The sequence below is a fragment of the Rhinoderma darwinii genome, chromosome 5, assembly GCF_050947455.1.
Source record: "Rhinoderma darwinii isolate aRhiDar2 chromosome 5, aRhiDar2.hap1, whole genome shotgun sequence".
Classification (NCBI taxonomy): domain Eukaryota; kingdom Metazoa; phylum Chordata; class Amphibia; order Anura; family Rhinodermatidae; genus Rhinoderma; species Rhinoderma darwinii.
Genome location: NC_134691.1, coordinates 155,943,593 through 155,968,522, shown reverse-complemented (window position 1 = coordinate 155,968,522; position 24,930 = coordinate 155,943,593). Strand labels below are relative to the sequence as shown.

At 38.6% G+C, this 24,930-nt stretch overlaps 1 protein-coding gene across 1 annotated transcript in view; it reads right to left on the bottom strand.

Annotated features, from left to right (window-relative positions):
• Nucleotides 1-513: 513 nt before the first annotated feature.
• Nucleotides 514-24,930, bottom strand: part of F13A1 (coagulation factor XIII A chain) — a 152,143-nt gene continuing 127,726 nt past the window's right edge. The window contains exons 11-14 of the mRNA XM_075828449.1: nt 22,519-22,806; nt 16,901-17,061; nt 7,598-7,734; nt 514-2,709 (exon numbers count right to left, since the gene is read on the bottom strand). Of these exons, the coding sequence (XP_075684564.1) occupies nt 2,559-2,709; nt 7,598-7,734; nt 16,901-17,061; nt 22,519-22,806 (737 nt within the window). The 3' untranslated portion in view covers nt 514-2,558. The remainder of the gene's footprint in view (nt 2,710-7,597; nt 7,735-16,900; nt 17,062-22,518; nt 22,807-24,930) is intronic.

Below are 24,930 nucleotides of genomic sequence, written 5' to 3'. Positions count from 1 at the left end.
ATGCCAGAATAGTCTGATTGGTGGAGATCCAATAACACTGCCCTCCCACGATTCCGATAACGGAGGGTCTGTTAACCCTTCCTCGTGGATTAGTGGCTGTACATGCACTCTCCATTAAAGTCTTTGGGGGTTACGAAACCAGCTGAGTGAGAATGCTAATGTGTAATCATTATATTTTAGTAGGTATATCGATTCCAAAAACACCTGCAAATACACAAAGCCTTTACTAATTCTTTCCACCTAAGATCTCTAAATCCAGCTTTTTATACAAATGATTCAGAGTCAAGGGTTACAATAAGTTCCTGTAGACTATGTATAGGCATCACATTTAACTATTTAGAGTAAAGCAGTTTGTGTGGTTAAATGGTGCAAGTAAGGGACACAAAGCAATACATTATAATATCATTTTTATTGAAATATGCTTTATTACCGGTAATAAAAAGCTTACAAAGCATTACGAGCAAATTATTATTATTATTTTTTTTTTATCACAAAGTTAATACATTGGTATTAGTGTGTGCATAGTCAAAGATGGGTTAAGGTTACAGATTGAAAAAATTGAAGAAAGAAGAAACTATTACAAATGATCTGCATAGGCTTGCTAGATACATATACATTGTCATAAATGATGCTATAGCAAGTAAACCATTCAGATATTTCTTCATTTCTAACAGAACATGGAGAAAAGAGATACGTTTAGACTTAGTAATATGGGCCTCAGAGCAAGGAGTTTAATGGCCTGTATATTTATTTATCTGTATTTATGTCCCCTGACTGTATAAATCCCACCCTGAAACCGTGAGATGTAAGATATATCTGGATTCCTTTTGACTTTATGTATTTCTCTATAAATCATGGATATTAGTGAATTATTGACGATGCAGCATTTATTCCTTACAAACAGTGGTGCACACACGGGGAAAGCCCTAAGGATTTTTCTTTCCATTATTTTCAAATAGGCCATATCTATTGGATCGAATTAGCATGAGGAAAATCCAATCCAATAGATAACACTTATGACTACTCGATTCCAAGTACTTTCAACTCAGGGCGACTGAACTGAGTCCTTATCAGCATCAGGTCGTAACGTGATATGGCACACCAAACATCTTGATGCTAGCCACATCAGGACCTAGTGTGGCGGTGCCTGGAGGTGAAGAGGACCCGGGAGCAGTAAATTGTGCAGTCTAAACTAAGGTCTGAATTTTATTTAGGGGGTCTGTTCTGAGGTATTAATTTATTTAGGTAGTCTGAAGGCTCCATTTATTTAGGGGTTCTGGTCTGAGGTCTCTTTATTTCGGGGGTCTGGTCTGGGCTCTCCATTTATTTAGTGGTCTGGTCTGGGGTCTGTATTAGTTTGGGTGGTTTGGGGTCTTAATTTACTTAGGTGTCTGGTCAAGGTCTGAATTAAGTTTGGGGTCTGGTCTGGGATCTGAATTAATTTTGGGTTGTGTTCTGGGATCTGTATTCATTTTGGGGTCTGGTCTGGGATCTGTATACATTTTGAGGGCTGGTCTGGTGTTTAATGCCTCCCCTGCCCCATCCTACATTTTCTACTTGTGTGGCTGATAGTGTGTGTGTAATAATATTGTTTGCGTCTTTTCCACCTCCCTAGACTTTATTCCTGTATTGGACTCTGGGTGCAACATGTCACAGCACAGGGGGAGCCAGTCAGCAGAGCCTGAAGAGGAGATGAGCATACCAGCACAGATCATGGTACAGAAAGAGAGAGCCTGACACAAGTAACTTCGGCGCTATGCACCTGTGTCTCTCCTCCTTAGCCTCTACATCTACTTAAATATGTGGCTGCCGGCGCCGGCCGCCGAGTTGGACAGAGAGGAACTGGGAATCTGGCACGCGTTGGAGGAGGGCGGCAGCTGCAGGCAGCTCGGGGGTTCCCCCATGTAAAATTTCTTGATGCGCCCCTGTTTCTAAAAGCCTTTTTAGAAAAAGTATTTATCTGTTTTCGATATGTTTTTGAGCACAGTGCAAGAACTGTTAATTTAAAGAAAAACCTATTGTTTTTATGTGTAAAAAAAAGTGATAGTCTCAGACTGAGGATCTGGCAAGCAGCACTTCTCATCTGATTAAGCATTTTTACAAGGCTATCTGTCTTTATTTTAATGTCTGCACTGACTAGGGGTGCACTAGAGAAGAAGCTGAGAATTACAAGTGCTTCTTCTGCAAAACCTGTCCAATGTTAATGCATATAAAATAGCGGCATCGTTGCATATTTGTGATAGGGACTAAAATAATTGCTGTATAACTTTATAAAGAGTTTTCATTGTAGAATTTAAAAAGGGTAAAAAAATTGAAGTTTACAGTTTATCTTTAAATGTTGGTACAACACAATGGTGGCATGGGCAAACTAGATTTTATTTTTGACCCCTATTTGTGTATACGGCTTTACATCCTCCTTATGTATAAACCTTGTAGTAAGCCAAAGTTTTTGTTTTATAAACAATGCATTGAAATGGGTTCATTCTTAATTATCTCTGTAGATTAAATACGCTAATTAATTAAAGTTAAATGTCAACTCAAAAATACAGACACCTTTACTAATTGTCTTCAGTTACGATCTCTAAGTCCAGCTCTCCATACACATGTCGAAGAGTCTCCGAGTCAAGGGTTGCAATAAGTTTCCTCTTGCCTGCTACACTTGGAGTACACTTCTCTTCCCAAGTCACAGTTGTATTCGCAGGGACTTCTCTGAAAGTATGAATAATACATATAAGATTTGTTAAGAGCACGTTTATATAGATAAGAGCATTTTACCTAATGTTAAACTTATTAAGCAAATTTTTAAAAGGTTCTCTACTAAAAACTAAAGATAGTATGTCACCAGGATATATCTCTTTACCTTATGGCATCTAACAGCTCCCAGGTTAGGTTCTGTTCACATCTGCGTCGGAGGCTCCGTTAGGGGCCTCCGTCACAGATCCGGCAGTGTTTACCGGAGACAATATTGCAGCATGCGGAGCAGAAAAACTAAACTGTACAACGCAGATGTGAACATAGTCTTACTGTTATTAGTGTAGAACAATGATCCAGGGATCTGTCCATTTGCCAGTAGAGGGCTAGGCAGGATTTTTTCCACTTTCCATTGCAGAGTTGTTTTTGCCTTCCTCTGGATCAACTTAGGTTTATGGGTATAGTGTGTTTGACTTGTTGGATTTTTTTTCAACCCATTTATGGATCCATCCAAGCTCTATCAGATACGGCGGCACACGGAGTGCAGCTACACAGTTCTACCATGTGCATGAGCCCTTGCTATGTAACTCTTTGATCTATCCTACTCAGCCATATATTTACACACAGGGTGCACTTTGTATCAGTGCACCGAACGGAAGTTTAGAGACTGCTCATTATTTACTAACTTTTTTTTACTAAGATCAGATTCCCTTTTATAAAATTGTTGACATAATTACAATATAAGGTAGATAGTTTTATCATACTTTATAATAACTTATTATTTTAATTCTTTCTTTCTTAAATATACAGTAACTAAGATAAGATCACCTGATCTACCTCATACTTAACATAAGCACCAGTCAAAACATTTATTAAGGGAAAAATAAACATTCTTGTATTTTCTATACAGAGCAGCTGTATCGTTCGCTATTACCTGAATCCATCAGTCCCGTGGACCTGACAGGTTCAGTGTCAGCGGGTCCTGTGTATCTCTGACACGCAGGCTCCATCTGTAATCTATCACATCTCTATTACATCTAAGTTCATAACTTTGATGTGACAGTTTACTGGTGGATCCTGCATGTCAGAGACACGCAGGACCCTCTGTCACTGGACTCGTCAGTCCCGCAGACCTGACAGGAGCAGGATTTAGTGCTAGATACAGCTGCTCTGTATAGAGAATACAAAGCAGATGTATCTCAAAAAGTAAAACAAATTTTTAATAAAAACTATTTATAGAGTAACACCAAACACACTGACTAACCTGTTTATTAAAAAAGAAAAAAAATGACCTGCAAAGGATTACATAGCCTTTAAGTGGACACACTATCCAAGGTCAGTGCTAAGGTACAAAGTAGGGTCAATTCATTGGCATAATTACATTTAAAAAAAGAGGTTGGCAAAAGTTTGTGGCTTTAAAGGTGCACTCTGTGTGGCTGATTTACGGAAATTTTTCTGAGACTTTTCTAAACCTGGCACTGTTTACGAGGAGTGCTGTATTCCTCAACCGGTATCTTTTGTCTTGGTGAATGCAACGTATGCTACACTAGAATTACACACGTATTCTCAAAATATTTTGAAGGGGTTCTATAGGTTTAAAGAGGATTACCCCCAGTTGATATAGGTTCTCATCAGTAGGTATTGCTCTTGTAAACAACTTCAAAGCTTTCATTTTAAGGCATTGATATTATGAAAATATCCATAAGACAGGAAGGGAAACGGAAATGGGAACTGAGTAGCAAAAATGTCAATTGAAGATAGAGAAAAAGAAGGAAATAATACAATATTTAATCTCCTTCATAAAATGGATTACATATGAAAAAATTGTTCTTCCTGGAAGAAAACATAGTGATGAATACTTTCAAATAATGTGCTGAAGCATCATAAAGCAGATTATATTTATCATCTTGAATACCTAATCACAAATGGGATTATTATTTAAATAAACTGCTACTACCCTGAGATTCTTCTCTTGCATTGAACGTGCCTTAAACTGCTGTGAAGACTTTGCTCTACCCAGAACAGTGTTTTGTGAGAAAAAGACCAAATAAGGACTTATAACGGCGCTGCTATAATGAAGTTTTAAATTCAAGGTATATAAATAAATAATAAATGTTTTATTGGTAGGTAGGCTACGCGTTACGACAACGAACTGATGTCTTCATAAGGCCAAGCAAAATCACACTGATTGTTAAAGCTTATATACACAGCACATCAGATAAAGCAGAAAAACCGCCAAATCTGTATAGGTCAAAGATCAGTGATGACGTCAGAGTTTGAAAACGTAACAGAAATTTACATTAAAATCATGAGTACAATCAAATGTAATGAAATAAGTGTGAGATGGTGGGTTAGATAAGAAGCCGTGTAGGTAGTACGGACGGTCTAATTTAAAACTATATAAATATAAAAATAAATATTTAAAAAACACATATGTAAAAATAAGTGGAACGATCTCCTATAGGTGAGCTTATACCTCACCTTGTGTTTTATTCTTGTTTTTTACCATTTTTATCTGCACTATTGTGGCACCGTGCATTTTTTTTTTCTCCCTTACAGAACAGTGTTTTACTGACCCGTTAATGAATCTCATTCATTTGGTGACTTAAATGGACACTAACTTTTCAAACAACTTATGCTTATCTAATGGTATACCTGATATATATCAACTTTGTAATTTACTTACTGTTAAAATTTAGTTTGTTTATCCAAGCAAATTCTGTGTGAAGTTACTGCCACTAGGTGTCTCCCTTCCTGTAATCTGCTGTCCACCCCCTGTTATCAAACAAAATCCGTCCCTAGTTAAAGAGCAGAGGAGACAAACTACAGGAAGTGGGGGGTGTCTCTTCCCTGCCTGGCAATAGAAGTCTATGGAGAGGGGAGGGGATGCAGAAGGAGGGAGCGGAGGAAAGGGAGGGAGCAGAGTGAGAGAAAGACACGCTGCTCATAGAAATCTGTAGAGAGGGTAGGAGGGATCTAGAAGAGGGAGCAGTGTGAAAAAGACGCAGACATGATGCTCATAAAAGTCTATGTAGAGTGAAGGGAGGAGTAGGGAGAGAAAAACACAGACACACTGCAACTGTTGGCAAGATTTATATGTCACCCCAGTGCTGGATTCACAGCTACACTGCTCATTACTGCTGTATAATGTCCTACATGCTGCTGCAGCTTCAATATATATGTGATAGATAGAGATAGGAGAGCAGGATTCTCCTATTCTATGAGTGCAATGTATCGAAGACATGATAGCTATTCGGCCACGCACACTAGCTCAGAGAAAAATGAAGACTAGAGATAGAGACTACAGATGGCAAAACTGCTAAAAAAAATGCCATAAACAAGTTATATAATGGCCAGGAATAGTATTATTCCTCACGTACACACGACAGCTTATTCTTAATAGTCACCCGAAAAGTTATGTACACTTTAAAGGGGTTGTTTGCTTTGAACAATCCCTTATTGTTAGAGGTGTCCCCTGAGAATAAGATGATCACAGGGTTTCCTTCTGCTTAGACCCCCCCCCCAGCGACCAACTATAATCTGTGGGGAAAACCTATAGAAATTGTTCAATTTCCCTGGAGCGCAACAACAGGGGAAGTGAAGTTTTACACAGTTCCCATTCAGTAATGCATAGATGTATTTGGTCCTCCAGAGTGAGAGATACTCTATGTAGCTGCTCTTTGCTTTGGCAGACAGATAACAGTAGTAAACAGGACCCCTCCCTTCCCTAATAATATAATGTAAATGGGTTTTCTAAACAAGATGTCTTGTCCCAATGACATACAGTAGCATAAATGAGTTGTCTGCTTTGGACAATTCCTTTTTGTTAGAAGGTTCCCCCAATGATAAGCTGCAATCAACTGTTATCTGTGAGAGAGTCCTGTAGGAAGTATTCCATTTCTCTGCAGAGAAATTACACCGTTTCCATTAAAATCAATGGTCTGGCAGTATAATGCATAGTCCTTCAAAGTAAGAGATGTTTTTTTAAATGCTCTTTGCTCCATATAGTATATGAGGCAGTGGCGGACAAAGACAACTGAGGGCCCTTGTGCAAGAACAGTATACGGGGCAAATGCTCTCCAATATCTCATCATAGATCACCCGAACGTCTATCTAACAATCCATCAGTAATTGTTAGCCATAAAATTCATCATCTCAGGCATTTACATGCAAACTAACAGACAGGAGAAGGTTGCTATAAGCTGAAAGTGGGCCCCATACCTACAGGGCCCCTGTGCAGCTGCACAGGTTGCACCAATGGTATCTCCGCCCCTTATATGAGGGTCCTAAATGGTAGACCCCTTCCATTCTAATAACTCAGAATTCCCTAATAGGGTATTTGAAAATGTGTTTTTTCTAAACCAGACAGTCTTTTTTTGGGATCCTGTAAAAACAAAAAAATTAGAAAAAATTCTTCTAACTGAACTTACACAGACAAATGCAAACTGATATATAGTAATATTGATTAGGGGATGGTAGCTGACAGGGCGCTTTGCTGCACTACCTAGCCGTCTAATTTAACAAGATGGCAGTAGTGGCATACTCTCTGTACAATGAGAAATGTACAATTGGCATTTGCAGGTTCTGCTGGTTTACCGAGTTCGGCTGTATCTAGGATTCCCAGCCATCTGGTGCTCGGCTTGAATGTGGCAGCCAGCGGAGCTCTAATAGGGAGATAGGTGCGGGGTCCCAGAGGTGAGACCCCGCACCTATCAGACATAAATGATCTGTTACCAGTTCTTAGTTTATTACCATAATTGAAAAGCAAGAGGTAGGACACTGCATTTTGGGTCTCTTTAAGTTGCAGCCCTATGTTATACATGTATTCACATGTATGAAAGGTCTTCATGTAAGAGTTTACTTTCATAAAATTGTGTGCCATATTATGGAAAATGCAACGACTTACCTGTAAATCTGAGTTTTGGTTTTCATAAGACTTGGACCTCCCATACGCAAAATGACATTCTGCAGTTTTTTCTTCAATGGATTAGTGAACTCTAAAACAACTGTCATTTCTTTCTTAACCCTTCTCTCTCCAATTGTCTAAATTGTATGTAATGACAGAACAATATTACTTTTACAAATTTTTTTTCATTTTACATCAACAATATCATAAATGCAATAGTGTAAAACATATTATTGGCATTACATTTTCACAGTATATTAGTAAGTAAATCATCTTGGCCTTAGGCCCTGTTTACTCAGTTTTTTTGCAAGCTGATTCCGCTGCATTTTGGATATGTCCACACAGTATTAAGTTGAGAATAAAAAATCAGACTCTGAATACATAGTTACATAGTTTATACGGTTGAAAAAAGACACATGTCCATCAAGTTCAACCAAGGGATGGGGAAGTGGGATGGGAAAGGGGAAGTAAAAAATTTCTACACATAGGAGCTAATATTTTTTTGTTCTAGGAAATTATCTAAGCCTTTTTTAAAGCCATCTACTGTCCCTGCTGTGACCAGCTCCTGCGGTAGACTATTCCATAAATTCACCGTTCTCACAGTAAAGAAGGCTTGTCGCCTCTGCAGGTTGAACCTTTCTTTTTCCAGACGGAGTCAGTGCCCCCTTTTTTTTTGAGGGGGTTTTACATGGAACAGGATTTCACCATATTTTTTGTATGTGCCATTCATATATTTATATAAGTTAATCATGTCCCCCCTTAGTCGTCTTTTCTCAAGGCTAAATAGGTTTAGTTCTTTTAATCTTTCCTCATAACTTAGATTCTCCATGCCCCTTATTAGCTTCGTTGCTCTTCTTTGTATTTTTTCCAACTCCAGGGCATCTTTTCTATGAACTGGAGCCCAGAACTAGACTGCATATTCTAGATGAGGCCTCACTAATGCTTTGTAAAGTGGTAATATTACATCCCTGTCCCGCGAGTCCATGCCTCTTTTGATACACGACAATATTTTGCTGGCCTTTGAAGCAGCTGATTGACACTGCATGCTGCTATTTAGTTTATGATTTACAAGTACACCCAGATCCTTCTCAACAAGTGACTCCCCCAGTGTAGCTCCCCCTAGGACATATGATGCATGCAGGTTGTTCGTACCCAGGTGCATAACTTTACATTTATCTACATTAAACTTCATTTGCCAAGTGGACGCCCAAACACTTAGTTTGTTTAAATCTGCCTGCAATTCACAAACATCTTCCATAGTCTGAACTATATTGCATAGCTTGGTGTCATCTGCAAAAATAGAAATAGTGCTATTAATCCCATCCACTATATCATGAATAAATAAGTTGAATAATAGTGGTCCCAGCACTGAACCCTGGGGTACACCACTTATTACCGGGGAGCATTCAGAGTAAGAATCATTGACCACAACTCTCTGGATACGGTCCTTGAGCCAATTCTCAATCCAATTACAAACTATACTTTCTAAACCTATAGTCCTTAATTTACCCATTAGATGTCTATGAGGGACAGTGTCAAATGCCTTTGCAAAGTCCAAAAACACTATATCCACAGCGGCCCCTCTGTCTAGGCTTCTGCTTACCTCTTCATAAAAACAAATCAGGTTGGTTTGACAGCTTCTGTCCTTTGTAAAACCGTGCTGGCTGTCACTTATAATGCTATTTATTGTCACATAATTCTGTATATAGTCCCTCAATAGCCCCTCAAACATTTTCCCCACAATTGATGTTAAGCTTACTGGTCTATAATTACCCGGCGAAGACCTAGAGCCCTTTTTGAAAATAGGCACCACATTTGCCCTGCGCCAGTCCCTTGGCACTATACCAGTCATGAGAGACTCTCTAAATATTATGAAGAAGGGGACAGAAATAACTGAACTAAGCTCCTTAAGAACTCTAGGGTGTAACCCATCTGGTCCCGGGGCCTTGTGCACATTTATTTTATTTAATTTAGCTTGCACCATATCTACATTCATCCAATTCAGTATATCAACTGATATATTAACAGCACTAGCACCGGCCACATCAGCTGCTCCTTCTTCTGTTGGATATACAGAGCGTAAGAATCCATTTAGTAACTCTGCCTTCTCTTGATCCCCTGTGACCAACTCCCCATTACCACTATCTAAGGGTCCTACATGTTCAGACCTTGGCTTTTTTGCATTTATATGCTTGAAGAATTTTTTAGGATTTGTTTTACTATCCTTGGCCACCTGCCTTTCATTTTGTATTTTTGCTGATTTTATTATATTTTTACAGATTTTATTAAGATCTTTATATTTTACAAAGGCTACAGCTGTACCCTCAGATTTGTATTTTTTAAATGCCCTTTTTTTGTCATGTATTGCCCTTTTTACAGAAGGTGTAAGCCATGTGGGTTTTAATCAGTCCGTTTTCCAGGCTAATTTTGAGCGCTGATATTAAAATGCAAGCTGATTTGGGTGCTAATTTTGACACTGTTTTTCAGTACGTTTTTTCAAAATAAGCCTACGGGAAGTTTTCATTTTGAACATTAAAATCAGCTAGGTGTTTTTCCTGCCCTTTCAGCCGCTTATTGATTTCATTAGTCATTTTTGGGCAGATTTAGTGCCTATATAGGTTAGGAGGTTTTTTTTGTGTTTTTTCAGTGCTGCTGATTAAGATTCAGCCTGTTTAAAAATCAGCTTAAAAACCAGCATGCTGATTCCCATTGAGAAACAACAGGAGACAAAATAGTAGCTTTTTCCACCCTGATTATGACATTTGCAAAAAAAAGTCACGCGAACAAGATAGCATAGGAAACAGCGCACTGATTTTAATGTTAAGAATCAATAGTTCCAGTAGGCTGATTTTTTAAAACGTGCTGAAAAACAACATCAAAATCAGCATTTAAATCAGCTTGCATTTTAAAATCAGCATCCAAGATTAAGGCCTCATGCACACGACCATAGCCATGTGCACGGCCGTGATTTTCGGGTCGGATGGCCGCGGAGTGAGCCTGGACCGCAAAGCACGGCTGTAATAAGACACGTCCATTCTTTTTGCAGTGCAGGCTCCTGGGCCATGTACGGTCGTGTGCATGGGCCCATTGAAATGACCAGGGCCGCAATTCGCCCGCAGATTTGTGGGTGAATTGCGGCCGCAATAATACGTTCGTGTGCATGGGGCCTAACCGAGGAAGGTGCTGCGATTTTGGTACATATAAAATCCATCCCTGCCCTATTCTATCTCCAATTAGTGGAGAAGTGCAATTTTCTTCTTCACCCCATGCAACTAATGTTTTAATTTTTTTTCTTTTACACCGTATTCTATTTTTGCTTTTTTCTTCAATCCTTAATGTAAAAAAATATGGATAATATAACTAAGCCCTGTTGATGAAAATATTGCAGCTCTGTCAGTGATGTCTGAAACTCAGCATGTCAGCAGGTACATTTAATCTAATATTTTCTTCTGTCTTGTAATGTCAAAAGTGTTGTACAATCATCTCACAGTGGATTTCAGTCTTTGTTTTCTGCAGCACTGCAGAGGAATGGAATAAACAGTCAATTTAAAGGCACGTTGATTCTTCTTGGAAAAATTTCCCTAACTTACTGTAACTCTTTCCAATTTTAAACTAAGCAAGGTAATGAAAACTGTACAAGTGCAGACTTTATGCTTTTTAATTTTTGCCTTAGGTTGCATTTCTCCTGACCTATTTTTGTGTGTTTTTTTTATTTGGCCTGCATTTTATTTTGTGATGCTACGCTAATAATTCATGAATCAGCAAGCTATGTTAAAGTAGGTTTCTCGCTTTATTTATTAATTGATTTATTTCTTTTCTAGACATCATTCTTAGGGCACGTTCAGACGTGGCAGAATTTTTCAGCTGGAAATGTTGGTGCAGATTTGGGGCAATTACGCCACGAATCTGCACCAACATTTGCATATTCGATAGGTAATTCAGACGTTGCAGCGGACTTGCCACCGATTTCAGTTTTTGCATTGCAAAGGCTGAAATCCGCAGCGAAATTCCACTGCTTTTCTGCAACATAATGAGCATGCTGCGGAGGGAAGATACTGCACCGCAGCCTAATTTCCGCAAAGTAATTTTCTGCAACTTCTGAACTAACTTTCCTAAAAATGTATAGAAACAAATGAAAAAAACGGCCGCTGGAGAATTCCACTGCAGACTGTCCGCAGCGGAATCCACAGCAATTCCGCCACGTCTGAATGTGCCCTTAGAGCATTTGAGGTATACTTGTACATGGGAGAAACGAGACCTGTAATTACACACAACATAATGAACATATGAGAAGAATAATTTACCCTGCCAACCTACAGCAATCTGATTGTAACGTATTAAATGACGACCCCGAAAATGTATCACAACAAAGGATCATGGGTGTTTTTGTATTACACCAAAAAGCTAATGGAATGGGTGACCAGGGGATTTATTTTATTTCACTCCGACCCACTATAATGTTTATATACCCATTACTACAGCACAGAAGTTAAGTTGTGTTAACCCCTGAGTTGGTGGCTTCTGTTTTCTAATGCATTCAAATGTAATTTCTGCTATATTTTAGCCATGCCACAACATAGTGAGAAATTTGCTTTGCAAGGGTTTCCACAGCAACATCTATTCTCTTATTCTTTTGGTTCCTGTTTGAAAGTTAGTGGAATACAACTCATTACGTTTTTCTCTAGGGGATAGCCCTCATGTGTACTGTACCTTAATTTATACCACAGCAATATGAGTGCTGAGGAAAAAGTGATGTATTTGTTTTATTGTGTAACTCTGAGGGACCAAAACACATGAAGTGGATAGTACTTGTTGATGGCAACTAACATTAGAGGTGTTTTTTTTAAGGGCTGTAGATAAAAGCAAATAGCCTCCTGGTTCACACAACCTATATAAAAATATTATTATTGGCAATAATAATATTAAATGATAATATCAATACTAAACAACAATATCTCCACGTGGGTTCTAGGGGATGGTCGGAAAGCACACCAACAAGATGTATATAGACTTCTTGATCTGTGATTTCGGATCCAAAATGCCTTGTCTTCTGGTACTGCATTTGCCTGACAACTATCCCAGCTTCCCCATGTCTTCCGATTCTGCACTACTCTATTATTGTTGACCCCGCCTTGCCTGAATACAATTCTTTCCTCCGATTCTACATGACCCCAACCACCATTGATATCATATTTTATCTGTATGCCATGACTAATATTTTTGGGAAAAAAACCCTTTAGGTTAAATTCCCTCCTTAAGCTTCTACATAGACTTCTGCACATACATCAATGTACAGAAATGTTTATGGCAGATGTTAAACACCACCCGCTTGCTCTGGTGAATTTTACTTTGTATTGTTCCCTTATTTTTCCAGGAAAATAACACCCAAGAGCCACCTTGCACTAAGGTTCTGGAGACCGTTAGTAACAAGACCCAAACTGAAGTTGCGGACAAAGAAATTGCTACAGGTGAATTGTGTGACCCCCAAAAGTTTTTGATGGGACCAAAAGTCATCACATTGAGCCTCTTAATGTGTGAACTCCAACCAAGATTGTTCCTAAACATTCTCCTATCTTGTCCTTAGGTACTGTGTTCATATGCCTGTTGCTGATGATCTACTTGCTTCGTTCTTCAATTATGTACTGCGCTGCAATATTATTGCTTACCCAACTATGACTCTGGCCCAAACCAAAGTCACTAGAAAAGAGTGCTACTGTTGAAATATGCAATTCAGTAGGGTTCTTTTATTGGGTATCAAGTGCATTACACTATCCCTTGGTGGCATGACTGTCCGTCTTTACCTATCACCTCTTATTATACCTGTGGAGAGAAGGGCCCCTTGCTATTTACATTCAATAATAGTCATTGAGATGTAGAATGGAGCAAACCTGACTCTAGTATCTTTACTCCACAGAGCAACCGGTTCTACCTCTCTTCTAGGTACATCCTTACTGTGTGTTTTCTAAAATAAATTCCTAAAATTACTTTGTGAGTTATCCTATGATAATACGGCCAACCTAAAACCTTTACTTTGTGTTGGGCACGTTACAGATAACCATTATGTAGTTTCATATGCAATGTTAAAGAGGACCTGTAACCAGGTCCTAACATCTAACTTACATATATAATCTTTAGCCCCCTACTTTGCTGTTTCCAGCACTGTTTTTCTTTTTGTTCTGCTCCCCCTCTGTTCCTGATTAATAATGCTCCATACTTTAGGAACCCAATATGCTAATTCACTGTAGTCAGCCAACGGGGCGTGAACTACATGTAACCTCCCTGGTTGGAGCATCTTCCCTGCCTCTGATGCTTCGACCAGTGAGACCACGTCATAAGTTGCCTTGTGCTGATTGAACGGTGTCAGAGGCAGTGAAGATGCTCCACCCAGGGAGATTGTAGTTCATGCCCTGTTGGCTAACTTCAGTGAATTAGCATATCGGGCTCCTAAAGTATTTAGCGTTATTACTCAGGAACGGGGGAGCAGAACAAAAAGGAAAACAGTACTGGGAACAGCGTGGAAGCGGGCTAAAGGTAATATATGTAAATTGGATTTTAAGATGTTAGGACCTGGCGACAGGCCCTCTTTAATTACTCTGATTTATATTTTCTTTGTAAAATAACTAAATGACATTAGCAGCTGGTTCACTGATGACAATATGATTATTTTCCATACAACCAATGCTAATTCGAAGTGGGTAGGAACTCACTTTCTTATATAAGGTGCTTCAGTATGTTTTTCATATGTATATTACATATCTGCTGTGCCGAGCTAAGAATGGCATTATCATTTCAATCATTATTACTACAATAAGAATATTCATCTGCTTCACTGTTTGCATTCTACTGCATTGAGATGCATTACATCTGTATTAGTAGGAGTTGATGTCCTCTTTTATTAAGTTAGTGAGTGACAGATCCGTCCATCAGCCTCACATTTAAAGATGCATTATTGTGCCTATGGGGATTTCACAGACTAAATGAAAAATTATGAAAATTCTGCGATAATTGTGCAGAGTCTATGTAAATAAAGACTGTAAAGCCATTTTACTGCAAACAAATATGTTTTTAAAAATTGTCTTCTATATACTGTAAATATATCTATATATATATATATATATATATATATATATAGATATCTCTCTCTCTCTATATATATATATATATATATATACATACATAGATATATATATATAGATATATATATATAGATATATATATAGACATATATATATATATATATATATATATATATGTATGTATATATATATATATATATATATATATATATATATATATATATATATATAATAAATAATATATCCCAGAGCACTCCAGGTGAAAGGGTAAAAAACATGCAGTGATTTATTCAACCATCATGGTGCACCTGGAGTTCTGTGAGATTTATTGTTTATTTATTTGAACATTCCTTGGATCTGGATTACTCGCTGGCACCCCTGCTCCTTCTTTTTTTCTCTATTTGAGTGCTGCTGCTTTCTTGATATATATATATATTTTTTCATTTAAGGAAAATAGATCCTAAATAGCCATGCAACCATAAGTCTGTAAGCAGGAATGTCTTTATAGTCAAGTCACAATGTGATCTATTTTAAAAGGTATCTATCACCAGACATACCTATTAATATTAAGACAGGTATGAGATCAGGGGTGTAACTTGAAGCTCCCGAAAAAAAAAAATCGGTAACAGGACCCCCACCTACCATGTGACATTTATGCCGCTATTTTCCTATGTGGCATAGAGGCCTTTGGGACCCCTCAGGTACCAGGGCCTGGGTACTAATTATACCTTTGCACTTTCATAGCTATACCCTGTATGAGATGTCCCGAGGGTCCCATTAGTGGGTGCATCTGGAAAGGAGGTGAATGTTTCTGTGCACATTGGGGGAGATTCATGAATACTAACTTTGTAACCTATAGCATTTTCAACCACTCACAATGCAGCTTTCATTTTTCTAGAGAACTAATAAATGAAAGCTGTGCTGTGATTGGTTGCTATGAACAACAAATACGGTTTTTCTGTTAGACAGTTTTCATGAATCTTCCCTATTTATCTAAAACCCAAAGTGGGCTCCTCCTGTCTGCACAGACATCTGAAAAGAGGGGCATGTGCACCCACTAAAATGTTCTAAATCACTATATAGTTCAAATTTTAGCAAAACGTCCCCTTTTGGTAGTGACAATTTTTATTTTTGCAGCTCATAAATTTTATATTCATTCTCAGCAAAGTTAAGTCCAGTGTTGCCAGAAAAAGCATTTCAAAGTCACCCTTACTTTACAAAAGTAAAAACTTTGAAGCCCAGACCATAGAATGTTTGCTCTATTGTCATACAATCCATCGGTTGGATATTCAGTTCCTCTATACAAAGGCTGATTGACTTCTATGACTGCTCCCAAAGTAATCCACTTGTCTTTATTCAGTTGTGTACTAAGACCTTAGCATTAAGAATTGGGCTATTGCCTGAGTTAGGGCAGTCTTACGAGACAGCTCGTTGATCTGCGCTCGTTTGCTCCATTCACAATCAGTTAGTATGAGGACGAGCGCTCGTTACTCCGATCGCTCGTCTCCATACATTTCTATCATGTCGGTAGCACATCTTCCTTTTTACACAGGGAGATGTGCTGCCGACAACGATAATAGTTTCGGCATTTAAAGCGATACAATCCGCTGTTTGCTCGTTCATGGGCTGATCGTTGTCCTGTTTACACAGCGCAATTATCGGGAACAAGCGTTCTGTGAATACTTCTTTGCCTGATAATTGGCCAGCGTAAAAGGGCCCTTACCTTGAAGACATTTTTGTTTGTAACCACAGTCAGGGATCATACCACCACGCTTTACACCATACTGGTAAGTGAACAGTATTAACTGCACCATGGGGGCTCATATGCACCACGTTGTAACCTTCATCTAGAAGGAACATTTTTGCAAAAGATCCTCTATTGCCACATAAATAATTGTATAAAACAAGATTGACTGATCAGAACTGTAGATTGAGTAGTCTTCTGTAGTACACCCCATTATATATATTTTTTTAAATACCTTTTGATTTTTATGTCAACTTATCTATCGTGTAATACAACTGAAGTTGAAGTATCTCATTGAACGTCAAAACCGATACACCATCATGTACATTGTCAATAGAATACAATAGGTTGTTTTATTAACCTTGGATTCTACATTACAGAAACCCATATAGGAAACCATAATACTTGAGATGGTTATTGACACTGAAGTAGGTACCAGAATGGGATGGTTTCTGCAGGTTTTCTTAGAGATATAGTTCTTACCTTAATGCGTAGCTCTGGAACCTGCAATACTACAATTTTCTGTTTAGCTATTATCTTCTTTGTTTCATTAATGCGAGCTGTGACAAAAAAATGGAGAGATGCCTGCTCCACGATATTGCTCATGTACTCCCCGGCTTTTATTTGGACATCCACAGTTTTAGCTAATGGAAAAATGAAATGGAAGAGAGAAAATACAATTTGCATTCTCAAGTGGTCATTTGAATTGAATCTACAAGTATCACACACTATGTACATTCGTCTTGTTTGTTGCAAGTAACTAAATGGTAATTTGCACAAATTCCACCTCTACACACTGAATACACCAGCACGGAATATATATGCTTGACTGAAGTATCTACTGTGTCTAACTCTTTCCAGCTTCCAATCATATAATCTGCAGTTAATAAATAGGCTTTAATGGAAATCACTTGAAAGCGGAGTTGGCAACATTACAAAGAAGTTGAAGATAATACAAAGAGATATGATTTTTCCGAAATGGGAATCCAATTTCCAATTTGTGTTTTATGATATTGCAAACACGTTGTTAAAATGAAATATATTTTTGTCATTTTTCTTTAGTGATCTTACATCAAGGGATGTTTTTGTGCAGTTTCTAAAGGGTGTATTTAACATGCACATAGGGAACAGTTATTTTGCTTTTCGGAATACTGTATATAGCCATACAATGCTGAGGCTACTATGTATTAAGCGAGGTGTGCTATGTCTATACATACACAGAGATTATCTTCTGCATTGAATGTTCCCATGTTTTTATTCCCTTTAATATAATGTTACGGTATCTTGGTGCAATTGGTAGCGAATAAACACGTTAATTAAAGAAACATAGGGGGGAATTTTCTAAGACTGGGGTTTCATGTGCTAGACCTAACCACTTAAGTACCAAGCCAATTCTGGCACCTGCAGGAGTTATTTTTTTTTTGAGTCACCGTATTTAAAGAGTCATAACTTTTATACTTTTCTGTCAAAAAAGCTGTATGAGGGCTTGTTTTTTTGTAAGATGAGTTATATTTTTCAATGGCACTATTTTGGGGTACATATAACTTTTATTAACTCAGGGGGGTTTGGAAAAACAACAACAATGCAGCATTGTTCTTTGTGTTTTAAGTTTACGCAATTCACCATGCGGTATAAATAAGATATTACCTTTATTCTATGGGTCGGTTATGGCAATACCAAATGTGTATAGTTTATTAAAAAAAATAATAATAATAGTTTTTGCATCGCCGCATTCCAAGAGCCGTAACTTTTTTTTTTTTCTGTTGACGCAGTCATAGGATGGCTTGTTTTTTGCGGGACAAGATGTATTTTTATTGTTACCATTGTACATAGAATTTATTAATTAACCTTTATTATTTATTTTTGCTGTTGTTTTTTGTGTTGTTTGTGTACAGCATTCCCTAAGTGCTTAAAATAATACGTTAACAATATTGTTTGTGTCGTTACGATCACAGTGATACCATATATATGAATTTCTTTTTAATTTTATTTACACTTTTACAAAATAAAACCACTTTTTATAGAAAAAAATGTATTTACTTTTTTGAATAATCTTTATTTGGCTTTCTTGAACTTTTTTTATTAGTCCTACTTGGGGACTTCACAGAGCAATCTTCTAATCGCTTATGTAATGTTTTGGTATACTTCGTAAACCAAAGCATTACTGTCTCTTAGTGTAAAACTAACCAGCAGTCTATTAGGACATGCCTTGGTTAGGCCCCCAGATGCCATGGCAACCCATTTGTGGACTGCCGATGGGTGACAGGGGGAGCCACTTAAATGCTGCGGTCACCACTGACCATGACATTTAAGGGGTAAAATGGCCGGAATAAGTGTTATCAAAGTGGTATCGCGGTAATGGCTGTGGTGCAGCTTCTGTCGTAATCACTATGGCGCAATTGTGGGTCATGGTGGCTTAATGTAATCCAGTCCATGATGTACACTCACTGGCTTAATGAGTGAAACTATATGGCGCTGGAGTAAATTGAGCCAAATTTAGGGCATCTTCGGCTGTCTGTGCACCTGAAATTGAAATTAACTGCTATAAGCAGGCGTAGATTTCTTTCTTTCTGACATAAGTGATGGTAAGGCACGTTCAGACGTGGCGGAATTGCTGTGGAATTCCGCTGCGGATAGTCTGCAGTGGAATTCTGCAGCATCCGTTTTTTACATTTGTTTCTATACATTTTTAGGCAAGTTAGTTCAGGCGTTGCGGAAATTAGGCTGCGGTGCAGATTTTTCCCTCCGCGGCGTGCTCATTGCATTGCGGAGAAGAAGCGGAATTTTACTGCAGATTTCAGCCATTGCAAAGCAAAAACTGAAAACTGTGGCAAGTCCGCTGTGATATCTGCAACGTCTGAATTACCTGTCAAATATGCAAATGTTGCTGCAGATTCATTGCGTAATTGGCCCGAATCTGCACCAACATTTGCAGCGGAAAAATTCTGCCATGTGTGAACGTGGCCTAAATCTGTCAGTCTGCAGAGACTTCCCGCTAAACCCTACAAAATGTTTTTGCTATTAAAAGTCGCAAATAATTGTGCAAATATGGCGTGCACCATAATTTGTGACTATTCTACGCCATAAAAGTGACGTAAAGCTTTTTAAAAAATTCACCCATTACATTTTTATAATTTGAAAATGTCTTTCTTATATTGCAGAATAAGTAAACATAATTGCAATATATCGCCATATTTCTGGAAATGTCTACTCTTTACATTAGGGGTTTTGCGGCTGGAAATCCACTTTGGTTAGCTGATATCTTAAAAAAATGATAATGCTCATTTTTCCTGCAGTGCTGCTACAGATAAAATGAAAAATTGTCCAGACCCCATTAGAATCAATGTGCATCAATTTATTTAACCCCTTCCCGTCGTAAACAACTTCAGATTTTAATTTTCGTTTTTTCCTCCCCATCTTCCAAAATCCATAACTTTTTTATTTTTCTGTTCATATAGTCCTATGAAAGCTTGATTTTTGTAGGACGAGTTGTAGTTTTTCATAGCCCCATTTATTGTGCCATATAATGTACTAGGAAATGGGAAGAAAATTGTTTGTGGGGTAGAAAAGGAAAAAAACAGCGATTCCTCCATGGTTTTTTGCGCACCGTTTTTACAGAATTCACTGTGCAATTAAAACAACATGTTAACTTTATTCTGCGGGTCAATACGATTACGGCTATACTACTACTTTTACAAGTAAAAAACGAAGTGTAAAAAATTGTGTCGCCAAATTCTGAGAGCCATAAGTTTTTTTATTTTTTTCGTCAATTAAATGGTATGAGGGCTTATTTTTTGCGGGATAAGCTGTCGTTTTTAATGCTACCATTTTGGGGTAGATGGGACGTTTTGATCCCTTTTTATTCCATTTTTTTGTGGGAGATGAGGTGACCAAAAAATTGTGATTCTGGCGGTTTATTTTTTTTTTACGGCGTTCACTGTGCGGTTTAAATAATGATATATTGTGAAAGTTCAGACTTTTATGGACGCTGCGATACCAATTATGTTTATTTATTTATTGTTTTACTATGCTCTAGGGGGAAAATGGGAAAAGGTTTTGTTTTTTTTTACATAAAAAACCCCCCACTTTATTTTACAATTTTTTACTTTTTTTATTAGTACCCCAAGGGCACTTCAACCAGCGATCATTGGATCGCTTGCACGATATACTGCAATACCAATGTATTGCAGTATATCGTCTTTCTGACAGGCTTCTATTAAGCCCTGCCAGAGGCAGGACTTAGTAGGAACACAAAGATGGCGGACCTGCGATGTGCTGCTAGAGGGGGTTGCCCAACCTCTTTCTAACAATTTAAATGCCACGGTCGCTATTGACAGCGGCATTTAACGGGTTAAACAAGCGAGATCACGTACAAGCGTGATCCTGCTTGTTACTGTGAAGTGTCGGCAGTAACATACAGCCAACACCAGCATCGTATGGAGCGGGTTCAGTCCGTGAGACCGTTCCATACTTCACCTACCTGGCTATGACATATGAATACGTCAAATGTCAGAAAGGGGTTAAAATAATACTACTGTTGCGGGACTGCGGGACTAATGGATGGGGACTCGAAGCAGCAGGATTCCCTCACTAGCTTTATGAAGTTTAACCAGTGCACACAAAATGGGATTTGTCCTCCCCACTCAACACCATCAAATGAGTTTTCCAATAAAAACAAATTTGGGCATATTCTTAGGATATGCCTAAAATGTCTGAAAATGATGGGTCCTGCCTCCTGCCCCCTTACCAAATGGGAGAACAGGCTCCTGTGACACTGCGGCTGAGAGACGAAGGTGAAGCAGAAGAGAGCATGTTGGTGGCCCTCTCCATTACATTCTATGTTACTCAAGGAAATTTCCGTAACACCCATAGATGACAATGAAGAAAGCCACGCACATTCTTTCTCCTGCCTCTCCTTCTTCCTCCTGCAGTTGCCATATTTAAAAGTGCCGCTGGGGTCACAGGATTCCCACTTAAATAAACAGGGATCCATGCTGTGGCTATAAATGTAAGGAGAGCGCAGTGCTACTTCGTCTCCTGCATTCTCTTCCCCTCTCTATTCCTTGATAGGGTATGTGAAAATGGGATTTTAAAAACAGACAAATAATTGAAGTATTTTTTTGGCTGTATTGTAGCTCTCGGCCTCATGCACACGACCGTAAAAACACCCGTTATTGCGGGTCGTAATTACGACCCGCAATAACGGGCTCATATACTTCTGTTAGTCACGGGTACCTTCACGTTTTCTCACGGGAAGGTGCCCGTGCTGTTAAAAAAATAGAACATGTTCTATTTTTCTATTTTACGGGCCATGCTGTTATACTTTATAATGGCAGCACGGCTCGCAAAAGCGGCTGGCTGCCCGTGGCCGCCCGTGCCCGGCCGTGCTCGTAATTACGAGCACGGTCGTGTACATGAGGCCTTAGTGTGTAATACAGTGGGTGATAATATTACAAACCATGGTGAAAGTTTTGTCTGCAACATTGGTGTATATAATTGTTATATTTTGGTTATTTATTGCACGCCATTTTCCTAGTTTTTTTTATTTGTGACAGTCCTCACACTTCCTAGGCATGTCATTCATAATTCACCACATTTATAGTAACTCGCTACAGCTGAATGATTGAAACATGCCAGGATTTGCTATAAACCCAAAAAGACCTGCCGGTAACCCTGTCTCCCTGAGGTAATCAGGAAAGGGATTTTCTATGACAGAGATTGAGGGTCACAAGGGGGTGAGCACTATTTTATCCATCAGAGAAGAAAGTCGGAAGCTGCTTAGTGGAAATGTATTGCACACGATGCAATAAAAATTGATTATGAAATTCTCCTAAAATAAAACCTTTGAATTTATTTTAATCCTAAAGTGTCATTCTCTGTCATTCAATGCCTGCAAGATTGTATTGAATGACTGACTAGATAACAAGGATGTCTTTGTAGTAATGAATGAGCCTTATGGCTTCTACAACTGTCAAACATAAAATCGTTAAAAGTTCCCAATGAAAACATTTATATAAATACTGTAATTATGAACTGGTATCTTTTATTGGGTGTTATAATAAATATATACGCTTTGTATCTTTTAAATATATGTATCTTACTGGATAGGGGTTCCAAAGTCAATTGGAGGGTCTTGTTCTTGAATTCTGCCTTCTGGACCCCAGTATAAAACACAACATGTCCTGTTAGGTAGGCTGACGCTGTATAACGATTAGAACTTTGGTTCTTGAATGTTAACGTAACTTTGAAGTCACTGCCAAATATTGCATTATCTTCTTGGAGATCCATTGTAGTGTCAAAACCAGATAGAAACTGTTCCTCATCTCGAAATTCCTTTTTGACACCATACATGAGTGCAGCCTCAAGTGCCAATCTCTCTTCTTCAGTACCTGTTAAAAAAGAAAAGTACAATCAAGATCAAAGTTTGTAAAAGAAAATATGGCTAAAACTCGCCCCTGTTACATTAAAAGAAAGTCAGCTCTGCTACATCTTTACATTTAAACTATCATTCACCTAAAGGGAGACTCTTGGCTACTTTTCAAAAATATCAGCAAAAGTTCTTCAGCATCTCAAGGGACTTCTGCTAGAACAAAATTAAGAAATCTGTTTGAAGTGTGTCATCTATGCCAAAGGCAAAATCTACTTATTGTGCTTGCAAATTATTTGATTAGCACCTCATATATGTACAACTCGGTATAGTACCAATGTGCTTTGATATTACATTTTTCAAAAAGAAAACTTCTAAAGAATATACTTCTGAATATATATCTGTTACCAGTATACAATAGAGTATGAGTGGGAACTAAAATTCTCTCCAGTTATTTTCCCAGTGCTGTAAGCAGATTACAGCATCATTCCTTGTCGCCCGAGGGGCCTTAACGGCCCTACTGCCACATAAGAGGACAGCAGTAATATAAATGACATGTGATGATTGGTAGGCCTTGGTACACATTTTGCATTAGCCCTAAAAGATTCATGTTACACCTTTGCTCATGCACATGGTCATAATCGGGATCCGTATTACACAGGTCCCATAAGCATCATGCCTTGTTACCCAAGTGGGCTTAATGGCCCTACTGCCACATAAGAGGACAGCATAAAAGACATGTGATGATTGGTAGGTCTTGGTACACATTTTGTATTCGGCCTAAATGCGTCAAATTACTCCTTTGCTCATACACATGGCCATATTCAGGATCCGTATTAGACACGACTCATAAGCCTTGCCTCTGATTTTTTTACAGAAGTGCACGAAGTTTTGTTTTGACAGATTCAGTAAAAAAACAAAAAATAATGCCATATTATGGAAGTATTCTCTCCTTAAAGCATTGCTTCTAGGGGAGAATACATGCCTTATAGAGACCAACATACAGTGGCACAGGGAGCGACCACAGGATCTTAACCCCTTAATGACCAGCCTATTTTAGACCTTAAAGAGGCTCTGTCACCACATTATAAGTGCCCTATCCCCTACATAATGTGATCGGCGCTGTAATGTAGGTGACAGTAATGCTTTTTATTTAAAAAAACGATCTTTTCTCACAACGTTAGGAGCGATTTTGGTTTATGCTAATGAGCTTTCTTAATGCCCAAGTGGGCGTACTTTTACTTTCGACCAAGTGGGCGTTGTACAGAGGAGAGCATGACGCTGACCAATCAGCATCATGCACTCCTCTCCATTCATTTACACTGCACTAGCGATATAGTTATATCACTATGTGCAGCTACATACACAAGCCCTAACATTACTAGTGTCCTGATAATGAATACACATGACCATCCAGCCTGGACGTCATGTGTACTCAGAATCCTGACACTTCTTTTTTGTGAGATTCCGGCAAGTGAAACCAAATCTCGCGAGATTACGGAGCTAAACTAGATTTGGAGATAAGAGTAACATTTTTTTTTTTTTAAAAACAAGCATTTTTGGCCAAGTTATGACCATTTTTATATTTATGTAAATGAGGCTTTCTAAAGTACAACTGGGTGTGTTTAAAGTAAAAGTACAACTGGGCGTGTATTGTGTTCGTTACATCGGTGGGCTTTTTACTTCTTTTACTAGCTGGGCGTTGTGTATAGAAGTATCATCCACTTCTCTTCACAACGCCCAGCTTCTGGCAGTGCACAGACACACAGCGTGTTCTCGAGAGATAACGCTGTGACGTCACTCACTTCCTGCCCCAGGTCCTGCATCGTGTCGGACGAGCGAGGACACATCGGCACCAGAGGCTACAGTTGATTCTGCAGCAGCATCAGCGTTTGCAGGTAAGTAGCTACATCGACTTACCTGCAAACGCCGATGCTGCTGCTCCCTCCCTCTCTCCAAAACCACTCAGATGCGGTGCTCGCTATTGAGCACCGCATCTGAGGGGTTAAACGGGTGAGATCGATACTAATATCGATCTCACCCGGCAGAGCAGGGATGCTCCCAGCCCTCTGCTACCTCTGGCAGCTGAGAGCAGTGAGATTTGACAGCTCCCTGCTCTGTTTACTTATTCCGACGTAAAAAGTCT